Source organism: Coloeus monedula (genome assembly GCF_965178545.1).
Source record: "Coloeus monedula genome assembly, chromosome: 1".
Taxonomy (NCBI): domain Eukaryota; kingdom Metazoa; phylum Chordata; class Aves; order Passeriformes; family Corvidae; genus Coloeus; species Coloeus monedula.
In genome coordinates this window covers 27719987-27733666 of record NC_138781.1, presented here as the reverse complement: position 1 = coordinate 27733666, position 13680 = coordinate 27719987, and the positions used below count along the sequence as shown (strand labels likewise).

Here is a 13680-nt window from a genome sequence, read left to right as displayed (position 1 = left end):
GCTCTGCTGTTCATGGGATTGGTTTTTGTTTTGTTTTTCTTTTCCCACTGTATAATTAAAAATAGGTTCATGCCACGTGTTTTCTATCATGACATTTCTGGTATTTCTATACATTTCTATCATTACATTCTGGTAGCATGGAAAAAAGAACTGAAAATTTAGGAGTTTCTCATAAGAGTTCTAAAACTCATCTTACTCAGAAGGTGGTTGAAGAACATGTGGATTTTCTTTATCTGATGTCCATGTATAAGTATCATTTATATGAGAAAGTTTGTACCAAGATGTCTGCTGTGGTGTGGGAACTGGAGCTTGTGGGGAGCTGAGGGGGTACCAGGAGGACATCATATATGCTCACCATATTTCTATATCTTCTTCAAGCTCCTGCTCTTTGTTGCTGGGGTAAGTATATATTTGGCCTGACTCAGTGTAGCTGTCTCACAGGGGAGAGGCAGAGCAGCTTTCAGCTGTGGGTAATCAGAAGAAAACCAAAACAGGCATGTGGCAGAGATACAAGCAAAGGTTAATAAAACCTTTCATCCAACTTACAAAGCCTGCAAGAGTGTTTGCTATGTATGAGAATCATCATTTTGTCAGAAGAGCGTTATCTGGCTTTTCAGCCAGCAGTGTGACTAGAGAGGCAACATAAGGAGAGCAATGTGAGGAATATGTTAGGATAGTTTAACACCACCTCTAATAAAACTAAGAAACATTCATGAACCAGCTTTATATGTAAACGGACTGTTGGCTAGAAGAAACTGTATGCAATATCAGAAGTATTTATTCCAACATGACTAGAAGCTCAAAGCAATGTAATTGCTTTGTAGAACAGAGAAGCTCTATTTCTCTTTAAAGCATGCTGCTTCAATTAAATATTCCTTTTGCGTATTCATTTAATATTCATTTTGTCTGCTACTGCTATACTATGTAAAGGGAAAATGAACAGTGAGAGGAATTTATGCTAAAAAAATTTTGGAGGAAGAACTGTTTTAAAACTGAATAATGTTTTGGGAATTAGCTTAAGTTTATAATAAGCCTAAAGGAAAGGATTTCTTTCCAGGTGATAACAACAACACAAAGCCAGATAGTTCTGCACTGTGAGATGTCAGCCTTTCATGTTTGTGTATGTGCCAGCATATGCTTCAGATAAACATGTTGCACTACTAAGTGCAAGCTGAAGGCTCTTGATAGCTTTGGTGCAGATAGCAATTTTCAGGGTGTTACGCCGCTGTACAGTCAAATTACTTTGGGCAGAAATGTGCTATGAAAAGTGTGGATCCTGATGCAGTTTATTTAAAAAATTGAATGCGTACAGCCAGAGCAACAAAATAAATATTAAACAGTGACAAACATAATAAGGTGCTGAGGGTTTTTTAATCTAAGTATTGAATTCGGTTCTCAGGCCTGGCTGTCTAGGGCAGATGAAGAACTAGCATTACATTAAAAAGAGGAGAAAAATCTTGAGACCATTTGGACCATTTGATTTCTTTATGGGTTTTTTTTCCTTTCCTTTTTTTTTTTTTTTTTTTTGGTATTGTAGAAATAGATACTTTTTACCCTGCCTATGTTTATAAAAAATGGAAAAAAAGTCAATATCTATTATAGTTGTCACAGTGTTAAGGCACAGAAAAAAGCACAGAGCAGCAAAATAACCTCTCTACCAAGTGAAATGTGGTGTTAAAACTGCCATGTATTACAGCACAAGAAACCACATCAACATTGGGAAAGGATGTTACATTCAGCACTTTTGTTATGGAATACACAGCCTTGCCTTGGACTCACCAGTTTTCTAATATATAAAATTTACTTTCTTCTTTGCTGGAGGAAAATAAATATTTGATTCTAGTAATTGTGAGGTTGTAATAGGACAATGCTGTTAGGGGAACTCTGAATAAATTGTCTGCTTTTTTTGATATTGATGTCAGAATTTATAATGATATGGTTACTCCTAGCTTTGTACTATGTGTGTTACATTCATGATTTTTAGAGAAATTTGAAAACAGATGGATGATGTTAATTACAGTACCATGAATAGTATTAGGAATATGTGTGAATGTATTTCCCAATGGATATTTATAGAGGAAAAGAATTAAAGGGTCAACATTTTATTAAGTGCCTTAATAATTATGTGCACACCTAGAAAGATAACTAAGAGGCTGATTTTTATATACTTTGATTTTCTTTATTCTGCTGTTTGAAATGCTCTGGAAAGCTGAGAAAACAATGTGTAATTTATAAATTAGTTTAATTTACATTACTTTAAAATTTTTTAAAATCTATTTCATTGTTAATTTGAGAAATTTCAACAACTTGTTCTTCAGATTCTGTAATTCTTTGAATTGTACTGTGACTTACACTCTCCCTTTTGCTATTAGAAAATAAAAATTTGATCTAAGAGTCAAATAATTTGTAGACATATTTGATACTTCATTATATTCCTCTGAATCACAGGTACTGTGTTTTATTATGTTGAGAATCCTTTCCATTTTTATCTCTCTTCTATATCCTGAGTCCATTTTGTTTGATGCAGACACTGCCTTGCATGTTCTTTTCAACCTCTGAAAGAGGAGCCAAGAAAGACAAAAGCATTAAATAGAAATGACAGTCAAGGTGATCCATAGCACTCCTGGAGGGGAGAATTTGCTGGCAAGCAGAGCAGGCAGCAAGTCATACAGCACCCAGGGAGTCCTGCCACGGGTGGGAAAGACGCGAAAATAAAATAAAGGTTTTGTCTATCAGTGCTCTTCTACTGTCTTGGCACTCCCAATAGTATAAATTATAGAATTTGTCTGTCCAAATATGGCCAGCGTGTGGTGTTGGCAGCATATCAGACTCTGCATCTAAAAAAAAAAAAAAAAAAAAAGTTATCAGTAATTTATCTAGAATTACAGCATTTTGCTGTATTACTTTTTGCCAGTGTAAAAGGCAATGTGTCTGTATCAGTGAGACTCTGTTCCCTGTTTAGACTTCTACAATTAGCTACTGCCTGTGATAAAAATACTTTGCTGCAGCAGTGGTTGTTTTTCCTTTGTCACTGTAATTGCATAAAGCAAATATAGATAATACAGGTATACTGTACCAAGTTACAGACATGCTTATAATATTTTAATTTAGCCAAGAGGATCTGCAAGTGATTTTGCCAAAGCTCTGAGACTGCTGTATTCTTAGTGACCTGCTGTTCACCCAGCTCCTTGACCAGCTCCACTATCAGGAGCTGCAGTTTGCTCTCAGTGTCATTTTCTGAGTCCTTCAAATACTTCTTGATCTGTGTCTTTTTGACCTCTCTTGAGATTTACTGCTTAGGCTTGAACTCTATCTTGTAATACTTATGTCCTTCTGACTCAGCCCTGTATCACCCAGCTAACCTTCTTTGCCCTCTTTACAACCTTTTCATGGTACAAAGAAATTTGAGGTCTCCAATATTAGGTAAGGTTAGCTTGTTTCTGAACTTAGAAAAAGTAGATTTTTGCTAATCAGTCTCTCAATAGTCCCATTAAATACAATCCTCTCAAAATACTGAAAACTAAGCTGCTCATTTTCTCATGCAGTCTGAGTCTCTCTCCCTGGAATTAAACTGTTAATGCTACTTACAGACACCAAACAAGTAACACAAAATGGGTCAAAACCAATTCTCACAGAAAGTATGGCAAAATTCAGTTGAAATCAGTGGTGCATTTGTTAAAAATGTGAGTAATGTCTGCTCAATGCTTTAAGTTGTGTTTGGAGTTTTATGTTTGAGGATAGTTGGGGGATTATTTTGTCTTTCTTTGTGTATGAGGAGAAAAGCTCAAGGGATTTTCACATAGCCTGATTTGTCCTGGATCAAAGTTCAAAGTAAGTTCTTTTTCAAAGAGAGATAATTTTAATACCTGAAACAATATTAAAATATAGTATATTAAATATACTATATTAAATACAATTATAGCTTACCTTGTTCTCAGCTGCAAAACTGTCAGTGCTTTAGTGGAGGTTTAGTTTTCAGTTTTTGACTCCATTGTGATCAGTCCCTGAAATTTCAGAATAAATTTGCAGGAATGGTTAATTCACTTACGGTCCTGCTCTGTAAAAAAATAAATGTTAATCCTTCAGAAGCTTAGAGGGAATCTTAATATTGTATTTTAAAGTAATCTCTTTAGAACACAAAGAATTACAAATGACATTTTATACTCACTAAGACTTCAGTGACAACTCCCAGAACAAAAAGAAGCAAACTTCCTATTTATTTCTGTAGCTGCCATTTGTAAAACACTGATTAAATAAAGAGTGGATAAACGATAGTATTTTCATGAAACAAGTTCAGCACTCTACAGGAAAACTATGATTTGTTCATCTAAGTATGTTTAGAACAAATCCAAAGAAAAGCTATTTTGCATTCACAGCAGTAGCCTTTTTTCCCCCGTGTGAAATGGTTTGAGTGCACATACATCCCATTGGCAAGGCATGTCTGGATCAGCACACAGCAGGGACTGCAGGATGTCTGTGTGAAGACTGCTCCAGTGGGAAAGGGAGAACCTAAAGAATATTCATAAAGACCAAATTAAAATATCATATAAAGCCTTGATTAGGCTTGACAGGTTTCCTAAAGACATTCTTGTTGTTACTAGTGCTTATCAGCTGAAGATTTGTGAAAGGGCAGCCACCTCCCACCTCCTGCAGCCTTTAAGTGATGGTGGATGAGACCCTACACTGTGTTTTGCTGATCTCTTTCATTCTGAGTTGCATATGTATGCTACATTAGTTTCTGTGAAGTTAATTTTATCTCAAAATGTCATATTTACAAATACAGTGGTAAATGTAGTACCCCTAATAATGATATAATATAAAAATATAAAAAAATATAAAAAAAAAAACAAAAAAAAACCCCTGTATGTGATTTTCTCATATCTGAGGATCATTCAAAACTTTACAGTGGATTAGCAATACTTTAGGATTCATTTCTTTGCTTTTTTGGAAAAAGTCACAAAGCCCTTTTACTCCGTTCAGAGACATTTATTTTCCTGTTTTCCTGTGATTAATTTCAAAAGACAGCCATGTCTCACCTTGAAGCTTGCAATGTGATTGGGGCCACTTAAGTTAGAAGTGAGTTATTGTAGGCTCTTGATAACTGGGAGAGAGAGACAAGTGGTTGTAAGGAAAATCAGAGAGAACATCTCTCTCTCTTTTGTGACATACCCATACAAACATTTAGCAACAACCTTCCTCAGCTTGAGGCTAATTACAGTGACTCGGGGGTACAGGGAAATGTGGGTAACATAAGTGAAGATTTCAAAGTGTGCAACTGAAAAATAACAGGAATATTGGTTAATGTGGATGGCAGATATTGTTTTCAAAATTTAAAAAAAATGGTATTTCTTGGAATAATCTTGGTCAAAGCAAGTTTCTGTTAATACAGCTAGAAATACATAAAATTATATATTATTTTATTCTTTAAAAACTAAAGAAAGGAACAAAATGTCAATTCATCTTCTTCACCTTAAATAAGACGAATTAATTAAGCTCTTGAAATTGCTCAAATATTCATAGGTGTTTTGAAGTTAATTCATTGGGAATTTACTTAATACTCTTGTTCTAATGAACACCGAGTATGGAAGTGTTAGGGTTGGGGTCTTTTTCCTTTATGTTTTTATTTTTCTATATATTCCATAACCCCAAAGGGAAATGTAGCTAGTTGTGAAGAATGGTACCAGTTGGTTTTTTGTTCCTGTATGTATCAAAACATGCATTAAAAAACAAACATTCATCCCTGATTCTATCACACACAATAAAAAAAAGTTCTTTTGGTTTGTGATTAAAGCTTTCCAGGTTAAAAGCAACACAAACAAGGAAACATGCTTGGTTAGAGCGTGGTGCTGATAACAGCAAGGTTGGAGTCTTGATCCCCAGACAGACCATTCATTGAAGAGTTGGACTTGACAATCCTTGTGGGTCCCTTCCAACTAAGAATATTCTGTGATCCTGAGCATAGAAAAGAGAAGACATCTGAGTGAGAGGAGGGAGGGTCAGGGAGTAAGTGGCCAGGACTGCAGGGACAGAGGGATTTCTGGAGGCTGGAAAGCACAGGACAATTTTCTGCCATTTAAAGTCACTGTATTATAGGGATGCACAGAGGCTTAGAGGGCAGGGAAGAATTATGCAAATTATTATTTGCTTTGTTTTCTGCTTTTACTTTCACTTTTTTTTTTTTAACACCTGCCCCCTTCCACAAATTTTAACTTTCTGTGAGAGGCAGATTTGGTTTAGTCGAATGCGGAAGCATTTTAGTTTTTTGAAGAAGATCACTTAGGACAAAGCCTAAACAGGTCCTTGCCCCAAAGCTGTGGTTCCCTTTTAGACCCTGTTACAGTCATATAAAGAAGTGTGCAGTAGAATGAAAATTTAAGCTTTTAGTGTACTTGCTCTCTAAGTGGATTATTTTGTCTTTAAACTTCAAAATCAGCCTAATGTAGCTAAAAGGGAGGGTCAGATACATCACTAAGACCTCTATGCTAACATGCACATGAACATAGAATTATGGAGCAGTAGTCTGCTCAAAGGGTCATGTAAGCACGGTTTGTTGGTACTCACCTGTAATGATTTTATAAAATGTCCTAGTACTTCACAGGACAAGCAAAATAATGCAATTTACTACATGAGTCTATCTGTGCATCTCATCACTGTTTTGTATTCAGTTCTAAAAATAACATATTTGTAATGTAATGGAAAAGTTAATTTTTGCCCAGTTACCACAGTCACATAACAGAGTTTTTGTTCACATTTACATTTTCAAAGGCAGTATTTATTGTGTCAAGGCTGAGATCTTTAGCATTTTCAATACTGTAAAACTGCCTTAGAATTGGATTGAAGATCCTTTGGTGACAAGCACGATTTTTAGGTATAATGTCATTTTTTGATTATTGATGAATGGAGATGTGATAGAATCCCAAGTGGACAAAATTTTTATCTGGGGTACAGAAAAGACCTGATCGTTAAAAAGAGAGATTTCTTCATTGAACACATAAATGATACACAAGGTGTAGTGACATGGTAAGGTAGAAATTTGTAGTTTGCAAGATGAAAAATTTAGCTTTATTTCAATCACAATTATTTTTTGTATCTCTGCTCTAGTTAGAGATTTTCTGTAGTCTTTATTTTTTAAAAATGGCAGGTGTTCAAAGTGGTGTTTTGAGCAAATGGTATCTCTCAACTCAGTGTAAATACACCCAAATTAAATACAACCATGATTATGTCACTTGTGGAAGGCTGGTTAGAGATAAAGTAGTGCAGTCTTGCTGAAATGGAAATTGAAATGTATTTATATTATATAATATACATTCATTTTTCTAGATAGCTAGATAGATATGGGAAACTATAATTCAAAATTTATTTGCAAAAAAATATGAGGGAGTTTCCATGGGCTGAATCTGCCAGCTGGTATTCCTATTTAGTATTCATTCTCAGGGTTTTAGAACTACGACTGAACTGTTCAGCCACAGTGTTCACTTAAAAAAGAGACAATAAGGAGCAGAGGCTAGATGTATAGCCTATCAGCAGCCCATTCCCAAACTGGTACTGAAGTTAATGTTGGATGAACAGATGAAAATTGTGTTGAAGCCAGTGAGAGTTCTAAAGCTTGTGAGAATCAGTAATAAGATGTGGCCACATATTCCTTCCAATCATTCAATAAGAAGATGTTGTAAATAATTTGTAGCTGCCATACTTCATTTCACTTATTCCTGTGCAGTACCAAAATTATGCTGTTAACTGGCTTTGAAAATAGCAAAGGCTCAACCTGGCTTCTTCAACAGCTTTACTCACACAAATAGTCTGGTACGGGGGTCATTCAGGTGAATGAGGATTACATGGCCCCAATTTCTTCATAGGACAGAGCACTCCTTAGTCGGAGAAAATCTCTTCTGTGTCATCAAGTGTCTGCAAATAGACAGATTTTCCTTGATAAATAGTTGCAGGGTTTTCAGGGTTTTCTTCTGAATTGCCTGTTCTTTTGCTCTTATGTAGTAAGTCAATTCACAGTGTGTATGAGGGGAGAGCTTAAAAAACCTGACAAATACAGGATTTTTTAACCTCTGATTTGTGGATTTCATAAGTTGAATTGGGTGAATGTTACAGTTTTTAATAATGGAAAAAGCAACTACATCATCTTTCAAAGATATAGACTTTTATTTATTTTTGTTGACATTTATTATAACAACATGTTGCATGTCAAATATTTACCATAGACCTTGGATATTTAAGACAATGGTAGGAGCAAGTTACTCTTAGGTGTTAGTTACTCCTGGGGACATTCTGATTGGACACAAGAGGAAACTTTTACAATGAGAATAATCAGAAATTGGAATCATTTCCCCAGGGAAGTAATAGATTCTTCAACATTGGACACTGTTAAGATCCAGTTGGACACGCTGCTGAGACATCTTGTCTAGACTGTGCTTTTGCCAGGAAAGTTTGGATCAGATGATCCTTGAGGTCCCTTCCAACCCAGTATTCTATGATTCTCTGATTCAATAGCTTCTGTTCTTTGGAGAGTTACCAGCTGGTATGTCTCTGTCTTCAAGAGCTTTAATAGCATAGATTGTGTGGAACAACCATTTTTAAACTGGATTTTAATTTTTATTTTAGTTATAATAAAGGAAAGACTAGAATTGGCCTACTTGAAATCACCACTATTTTTCAAAATGTATTGTTTATTTGTTCTCATTTTTGTATGCAACACGGATGTAAGAGAACATAATATTAATCGGTATCAAGGTACAAACTGTAGGGCAGTAGAAATGTGAAGAAAAAAAATTAAACGGTCCAGGAGAGGTTATTCAAGTGGATGAGAGAGATCAACTTCATGCCTTCAAGGGAAGAGCTTTGGCTCCTACATTGGCAGCAAAAAATAAGTTGTGAATGTGATTGCTTAGTTCATAGTTCTCTAATGTGATTAATTCATGTGTATGTTTGGGAGTTATTCAATATTAATAATTAATCAATATTAAATTTTCAGTTTGTCTGGGACAAAAAGTGAAGTGTATCTGTAATCATAAAAAAAGTAGATGAAGAGTAATCCCATGCTTGCGTTTTCTAAGTTTAACTTTCTCCAAGGATGGAATTCTTAGACATACAGGAAATGCTGTGAGCTTGCTTTTGCGATATGGCAGAGAAATAAATTAAGTGTGCAATATTAGCATCTTCTCTTGTTTTCCAGGTCCATGGGGGAGATGCATGGGAGATGAATGTGGTCCAGGAGGCATCCAGACGCGAGCGGTGTGGTGTGCCCACGTGGAGGGTTGGACCACGCTGCCCACGAACTGCAGGCAGCCAGAGCGGCCGGACAACCAGCAGAGCTGTTTCCGGGTCTGCGACTGGCACAAGGAGCTGTATGACTGGCAGATTGGCAGCTGGAACCAGTGCCGGCCTGTCCTCTCCCGCAGCCACGAGAAGCCCCTGGAGTGCCTCAGAGGGGAGGAAGGGATCCAGACAAGGGACATCATCTGTATACAGAAGTCCAATGGGGTTCCAGCTGAGGATGTCATCTGTGAGTACTTTGAGCCAAAGCCACGGCAGGAGCAGGGATGCCTCATCCCATGCCGACAGGACTGCATCGTGGCCGAATTCTCGCCCTGGTCTGAGTGCTCAAAGACCTGTGGCAATGGACTTCAGCATCGAACTCGGCACGTGGTGGCTCCGCCGCAGTTCGGTGGGTCAGCTTGCCCCAACCTCACTGAGTTCCAGATCTGCCAGTCCAGCCCATGCACTGTTGAAGAAAGCCTGTACAGCCTAAACGTGGGACCATGGAGTGCATGCTCGGTGCCCCATTCAAGACAAATAAGGCAAGCAAGGAAACGAGGGAAGAACAAAGACAAAGAAAAGGACAGAGAAAAGGCAGTTCGAGATCCTGAGGCTCGCGAGTTAATTAAGAAGAAGAGGAACCGTAACAGACAGAATAGGCAGGAGAACAAATATTGGGACATACAAATCGGCTATCAAACAAGGCAGGTCACATGTACTCACAGAAATGGGAAAACTGCTGCTCTGAGGTAATCATTATTTATGAATTTGCATATTTTAATTTTTGTCTGCTTAAAGTAAAACATGCATAAATGGATTCTTTTACACAAGCCCGAATCTCAAAATGGGGCTCATGCTATTTCCACTTGAACATCCATCATCAAGAGCAAGTGTTTTCCGTGACATGAAACATGCAAACTGGGCTAGTGATCATACATAAATGTGCACTGTTAAACTCTTTTTATCCTTAGCCTCTGTTTGTTTAAATAGATTTTCCCCAAAAGCTTGAAGATATTTGTCAAATGCCTGCTCTTTTTATGTGGGTTCAAGCAGGCATTTCCTCTCTAGCAAGTTATGCATTTTTGAAAGATGTGATGTTACTACTTTTAAGGCTCTGGGCACAAAGACTAACAGGAAACTGGACTGGGTCAGACTTATAGTAAAAGTATAAAACAAGAGAGAAAGATGCTGCGTGGGAAGGCAGCATCTACTCATTCCAGGATATTTCTTTGAAATAGATGAGCATGAAATATAGTTTGTCCTTCTTGATTACTGTGGCAAAATTTCTGACGGGGAAAATGTAAAGCCTCTTTGTTTATTCCATGTACCGTCTCTGTTTCTTTCTCATCTGCACCTTTATGCTGTCTGCCAAGGGGTTTTTTTCTGATATTTATTTTTATTTCTTTATTTATTATTTTACTTTTCAAAAGTTCTGTCAGTCACGGATGTTATGATAATTCTTTCTACAGGCTTCTGGATGCATTTCTAAAACCATGTTATCTTTGGTTTGTTTTATCTGGCATTCTCTTGCTAGTTCATGTATTTCTTTCCTACCCCCCAGAATGTTTTTATTCAACTCAAAAATCTTTCGGTCTAGTCTGCCTGTCTTTGATGTGATTCTATTTCCTTCCCTCTAGTTCAATGCCTGATTAATCAATTTTACTTCAACTGTGAAATGACTAAGATATCTTGCTGAATGAGGCTGACAACCATGCTGCTATGTTAGTGTATAGGAACTTTTCTCAAGGTATTTTACTTTAGAGTTTTTGTTATGCCAGTTAAGCATTCCATCACAGAACATGTCATTGCCTCCACCTTTTCCATCAAAAACCAAATAATATAGTTTTTTCAAGTGTAGAAAATATTTTTTGAGTATAATTCCTTTCAAGAGATGATCCAGCAGTAAAACAGGAAAATGGTAATTTCCCTGGCTTAAGGGAAGAACTGAAAGGTTTGGGTTGTTTGGTTGAAGGAGGTACATATGGGTGAAGATGTGAAGTGCCTATGAATATGTAACAACCCATCCACAAGGAAGAATGGAACAACCTATTCTCTCTCTAAATTATGGATGTATTGGAAAAGCAGTAATGGGCAAATCACAACAGTGCTGAATGAGGCTAGGCTTCTCAATACTAGGCTTCTCAATACTGGGAATAGTGAGACTCTGGAAAAAATTATCTGGGCCATGTGTGGCACCTCCATCTTCAAATGTTAATAAGAAAAGGCTAGAAAAATGCATGTGTCAGTGGTGCACCTGGAGCAGCTCTTGGTTAGGGAAGAAGGGCTGACTGCATAGTCTTTTTGCAGTCTCTTCTAGGTCTGGTTTTCTTCAGTTCTTTAAGATTTTGATCCACACTTGGATGAATGTCTGCACGAGAAATCTCAAAATCAGCATGCTCGGGAAGCCCCAGGTGTTGGCTGCAGCACAATCTCATTTTTGGTACAGAACAAATTGCCTTTACTCCTTCCTTTTCCAGCCTCACATCACACAGCACACTGTGCCTAGCCCAGGAACATCATTACACTTTAAATACAAGGAATAATTTATTATACATCAGTTGCTATCAGATAGCAGCCAGCCACTCTTTTCAAAAGTCCCTAAGTTTTTGAAAGGTTAAGAAAATTATTGAGAAAAAAAAAAAGGGGGAGGAATGACACAGTTGTGCCAAAGCTCTGATAAATGGTAAAAGAAAGTAAAAGTGTAGTTGGAAGTGAGTGGCATACTTTACTCATCATCTTTACACTCACTCTCGAATTCACTTAGATCACCGACGCTGTCTTAAGTCCAGATACCTCAGTGTATTGTGCACATTTCAGGCTGGTGCAGGGAAATGAATGAAACCCTCTTGCCTGAGGCAGTGAAACAATAGATAATACGATGTAGGATCAATTCTTCAGAGAGGAGAAAGTTATACAAATAATTCAGTGGGCATTTTTATGTCTAATGGATGACTTTATGTTTTAATTGCACAAAGGATTCCTAGTAGTCTTCACAACAATTTTAATATAGATTTTTTTTTTCTGGTTGCATAGTATAAACAATAAAATTTGGTGAAATGACTCATATGAGATATCCTGGTGCTGATAACTTAGCTTTCAGAGACCTATGTATGTCACCTGTATATCCATTTGCATCATTTATGCTGCACCCTTCACTAAGCAATCAAATGCTTTATTCTGTGACTGCCATTCCAGAATCTGAAACAATAGAATTATTTTTCTGCCCAGGGTGTCAATGCAGCCAGCTCAAATGATTTTATAATCTCTATCACATAGTAAATGTGTTGCTAAATAATACAGACAAGTAAGGTGACTGGAAAACCTGTCGTTCTCATGTGAAATGCTCTTCAGCTTAAATAGTCCATTTTCAGTGAATTTTGACTTTAGCAATCAGAAACAATCAGCCCCCTGGCAGCATGACTGAAAGAAGAATAAAAACCCTCAGGCGAGTAATATTTTTTGCAGAGATAGCAAAATTGATATATTATAAAAAGGGTTTTAAAAAAGAACTACTTTCAGAAGGGTGCTCCAGAGAAAATGGTTCTGTAACACTGTCAGCAAAACTTCAAAAAGGTAAAATTCTCTTGACACATCAACACACCGGGCATGGTAAAGAGAAGTGAAACAAGAAAATCAAAGTTTAATTTATACACTTTATTGCTGAGTGAACAATAGATAGTCTCCCGTGAAGGATGAAATATTGGATTTTGTATTGCTCGTTCTGCAGTAATGTATGTGTTACATGGCCTGTGTTTGCTTTATGTTCCCCTTAGTCTGAAATTCTGGTGCACTGAAAATATTAGGAATGTTGAAGAAAAAAACAATTTCAGTAATTAAAAATGGCTTATAAAATTACTTCTCTGGATAGTTAACAAAATCTGGACAGTGCTGCTGTTAGTGGAGAGGACAATACTGATCCTCTGAAATACTTCCTCTTGGGTGAGATTGGGGTTTGCCAAAGAGAGCTGTTAGACAACAAACTGGCAATGTAGAGAAACATAAAATGTATGTAAAAGTTCATTTTGAGCTGCAAATCTGTTTTTCCTACTACAGGTCATGATGATTATGCCATATGTTAAGCCTATAATTTTCTGTTGTAATATAGACTCTGTGACTGTTGTGTCGCAAACATTTTGTCATAATTTTCTTCCTGAGCAGACTTTTGTGGGAAAGTTTAGTAAAAATGTTTGGCTGGTTTGTACAAGTCTAAGAAAAGCTTTTTTAAAATTATTTTTATTATTTTTTTTAACTGTTTTTAATTCATCCAACCTTTTCACTGAAATGCTTTCTTGGGAACCCAGTAGACTGGGAAATTTGGAAGGACTTGAGTACAGACATTTATAACTGTAAGAACACAGAACAGAACTAGAGTATCTTCTTGACCTGTATATTTCTGCACTTCAACAAAGATTT

The 13680-nt window shown here is 36.7% G+C and overlaps 1 protein-coding gene across 1 annotated transcript in view; it reads left to right on the top strand.

The window, feature by feature from the left end:
- Positions 1-13680, top strand: part of THSD7A (thrombospondin type 1 domain containing 7A) — a 199267-nt gene that overhangs the window by 67763 nt on the left and 117824 nt on the right. Inside the window, exon 2 of the mRNA XM_082293117.1 lies at positions 9185-10016. Coding sequence (XP_082149243.1) covers positions 9185-10016 — 832 coding nt within the window. The remainder of the gene's footprint in view (positions 1-9184; positions 10017-13680) is intronic.